General features: G+C 47.8%; 1 protein-coding gene across 1 annotated transcript; it reads right to left on the bottom strand.

The window, feature by feature from the left end:
* Positions 1-1538: 1538 nt before the first annotated feature.
* DPPA5 (developmental pluripotency associated 5) lies at positions 1539-2755 on the bottom strand. The gene is made up of 3 exons (XM_047735264.1): positions 2506-2755; positions 2236-2415; positions 1539-1769 (listed from the first exon to the last, which is right to left on the bottom strand). The coding sequence occupies exons 1-3, from the start codon at positions 2615-2617 to the stop codon at positions 1711-1713; spliced, it is 351 nt and encodes a 116-aa protein (XP_047591220.1). The 5' UTR covers positions 2618-2755; the 3' UTR covers positions 1539-1710.
* Positions 2756-3678: the final 923 nt, after the last annotated feature.

The following is a 3678-nucleotide window of genomic DNA, read 5'->3' as shown; positions in this document are numbered from 1 at the left end:
ACACACACTCCTTGCCAACAGACTTAAGGGTGCACTAGCTCAGGGCAGCTTGAGGAAGCCACAACTGCTGGTCCATAAAGTGGGCTCAAGCAAGGAGTGCTAACTCAGGAAGACTGCACCTAATAGTTCAGCAGAAAAAAAGAAAAAAAAAAAAGTTTGCCACTCATCTCTGGGTGAGCTTGTGCAGAAACAGGCAATCTCATATATTGCTGCTGGGTGTAAAATTATTTCAACCCCTGTGGAAGAGGCAATTTAGTAGTATCTAGCAACATTATATATATATACAATTTTCTCTCTGGACCAGCATTTTCCCTCTATTTATGGACCTACAGTTACCTGCACACTTGCAAAACAATGACCTTTATGGTATTCACCACAGCTATGGAAAGCCAAAGACTGGGAACAACCCAAAAATCTTTTGGTAGGTGACCGATTAAATGGAATCATCGCCAACTGTAAGGGATGGAAAGAATCTACATTTATGACTGTAATCGTATTTTTTAAAAACCTCTAGAAGAGGGCGCCTGGGTGGCTCAGTGGGTTAAGCTGCTGCCTTTGGCTCAGGTCATGATCTCAGGGTCCTGGGATCGAGTCCCACATCGGGTTCTCTGCTCAGCAGAGATCCTGCTTCCCTCTCTCTCTGCCTGCCTCTCCATCTACTTGTGATCTCTCTCTGTCAAATAAATAAATAAAATCTTAAAAAAAAAAAAAAAAAAAAAAAAAAAAAAAAAAAAAAAAAAAAAAACCTCTCGAAGAGTACCCAAGAAAATAAAGCTTTTTACTTCTGGAGAGTAGAAATAGGAGCATAAATGGATAATTATGCAGATAATTTTCATAATCTTGTAAATGGACAGGAGACTTTTTTTTTTTTAATCATTCTGGGATTCTGATCCATGAATGTATCTATTAAAAATTTGTAAGTAAACGTAAATATTAGTATTTAAGAAAATGCTGTTTATTCCAATATAGCAACAAGTATTCTCCCCTTAGTCCACAGTTCTGCGTATCTGCTAGTGGACTTCTATTAAGCTTACAAGTATATAAAACTACTACACTGAGAAGGTACTGGCATTTCTATGTTTTGGAGAATAATTTGCTTTCCATCTTACACGTGTACCTATTACAGTTTTTTTTTTTTTTAAAGTAATCCAAGTCAGGGATGCCTGGGTGGATCAGTCGGTTAAGTGTCTGCCTTCCGCTTACTCAGCAGGGAGCCTGATTCTCCCGCTGCCTGCCCCTCTCCCTGCTCGTGCAGTGACAAATATATAAAATCTTCTTCTTCAAAAAAGAAGAATCGAGGTCAGTTCCAGACAATATCACACTTCCCCTAAAACTGACTGGGTTTTGATCAAAGCTGCATCTCAGAACCCAACTCCTATACCTTTTAAACCCTAACCATGTGTACTCTTGGACCTTTTTCTAGCTTTGATGGTTTTATTTAAGGGTTAAGCTCAAGGGCCACCTTGGCTGTGATGTTATCTCCAGTACTTCAAACATCAAGGAGCTACTTATTTAAAATTTTATTCTTTAATTAGCAAACCTGGGGGGAAAGCCACATTAGGACTGAGACAAAGGCGGAGACCCAAAAATCAGCTGGTTTTTCCTTGTCAGACTGGAGCAGAATTTCAACCAGACCACATGCATTCCACCTCTGGAGACAGAGTTTACTCTTTAAATCCTGATTCCAGGTACGCGGGTTGCAAACTGGCTTCACTTCATCCAAGGACCTAGCTCTAGGGCTTTCATGGCATCCTCAAGTTTGAGCATCCCTGCACCAGAAAGCAACAAGTGTGAGTGAGAGGGGAGGGTAAGGGCCTGGACAGTTCTCAGCCTCTTTCAAGGTTCCTTTCTGGACTTTTCAGCCTGGCATTTGGCACCTGGGATTCTTGGGAACGTCAGAAAATGGGGCCGCTGAGCCCACTCCAGTATCCCCCAATAAGCTAGGGGGAGTATTGGGAGGGAGGGTAAGAACTGGGATCAGGTCTCGGGTAACACTTCCCTATGAGGCCAGGACGCCTCTCATCCTGGTCTTCCTCCAGGGTCTCTAGAACCAACAGACGGAATTTCATCATCTCAGAAGCCCAGACAGGGAGGGACGCCCCTGCTGAAGCCTGAGGTCCGGGTGGTGGTTGCAGGGCGCTGGGGGGAGGGGAGGAGGAGAGAAGGACTACAGGAGAGGAAGTAAAACTACCCAGGCGTCCCCAGGCCAAAGCACCTAGTCGAGAGGCCTCTCACCTCGTTCCTGTCGCTGGCGGTGCCATTCGGCCATGGACTGGAGCATCCACCTGGCCCTGAGCTTGTGCAAGTAAGAGCCATAAACCACGACCTCCGTGAGGTCCGAGGATTCCAGAACCTTTAGCTCGAGCATGACTTTGCTCACTTGCTCGATGTACGGGATTCGAGATCCCGCTGGGCCTATATGGAGAAGAAAACGAGCGCTCAGGCCCACGGAGACCAAGACGCCCGGGTCAGGGCACCCAGGTCAGGACTGCTGGGCTCACTCACCAAACAAAGCCTCCAAGAGCTGCGTCTGGACCTGCAACACTTCGGGATCTTTCAAGTCTTCGGGAGCTTTCACCCACGGTGGAATATCTTTTCTTTCTGGTAGCGTCCCCATCTGCCTCGCCTCAAAACTAAATACGCTCCAACCTGGGCTAGGCCTGAGTCGCCGTGGGCGGGGTGGGGGGGGAGGGGCCCTCCGCGCCAGAGAGGCGCGCACCGGGACGGGCCCCGCCTACAAGCCCCGCCCACAAGGAGCCCCGCCCCTGCCTGGCGGCCCAGTCTCCCACTTAACACGCTAGGCTGGCCCACCTGCGCATTGGTGTTGCACGTGACCATCGTGGTCACTTTATCCTCTTCGCGGCACGAAGAGGATAAAGCAGCTGTCTCCGAGTTTATAAGGGTTTCCACCCGTGTTGACTCGTTTCTTCCACACCGGAATCTCTTGGCGCTGGGAGTGCGTGGGGGCAAGGGCAACGTCAGCTCTTCACCTGGACACAAGTGATTGGGCCTGAACCCCGGAAGGACGAAAATCCAAGTCTTGACGGTGTGAGGACCACCGGGGAGCTGCCAAATCAAGTTCCTGCCTCCCACGTTCCAAAGGAAGGTCCCACTTCCCCTGTGCCAAACCCCGAAGCTTCACATCACTGAGACCCCTACAACTTCCGGCGACTCAGGAGTAATTCCTGCCATTTAACAAAGAAGAAAAGGAAATTAAGAAATTACTTATCGGCAAGGCATGGGATGGGGTCGCTAAAGTGCCCTTACTGTTCACCCTCCTTGAAGCCGCGAAGTCTGGAACTTTTCAATCTCTAATTTCAGAACTCATGAATGCCCCACCTGGACCCTTGGGCCCAAACTATATAGGCCAGACTTTTTTTTTTTTTTTTTTTTTAAGATGTATTTATTTGAGAGCCAGCAAGCATGGGTAGGGGCAGAGGGAGAACGAGAATCCTCAAGCAGACTCCCTGAGGAGCAGGGAGCCTGATGCAGGTCTCAATCCCAGGACCCCGAGATTATGACCTGAGCAGAAATAGCTGCTTAACTGACTGAGCACCCAGGCACCCCTGTATAGGCCAGACTTCTGATTGTAAATAGTATTATCCATTTAAAAAACATGTTGCTTGAAGTGATGCACTAGACTCATGCAATGAGTGTGTGATTTCAGGGTTTTATAGC

Source organism: Lutra lutra, chromosome 6, assembly GCF_902655055.1.
Source record: "Lutra lutra chromosome 6, mLutLut1.2, whole genome shotgun sequence".
Classification (NCBI taxonomy): Eukaryota; Metazoa; Chordata; class Mammalia; order Carnivora; family Mustelidae; genus Lutra; species Lutra lutra.
This window is presented reverse-complemented; position numbering and strand designations above follow the sequence as displayed.

What these genes read in the sequence shown, in the direction of transcription:
- DPPA5 (XM_047735264.1), bottom strand. Translation starts at nt 2,617, where the DNA reads ATGGGGACGCTACCAGAAAGAAAAGATATTCCACCGTGGGTGAAAGCT. An exon ending in GCTCTTGGAGGCTTTGTTTG is followed by an intron (nt 2,416 to 2,505) that starts GTGAGTGAGCCC and finishes TTCTCCATATAG; the next exon opens with GCCCAGCGGGATCTCGAATC. An exon ending in CCGCCAGCGACAGGAACGAG is followed by an intron (nt 1,770 to 2,235) that starts GTGAGAGGCCTC and finishes TTTCTGGTGCAG; the next exon opens with GGATGCTCAAACTTGAGGAT.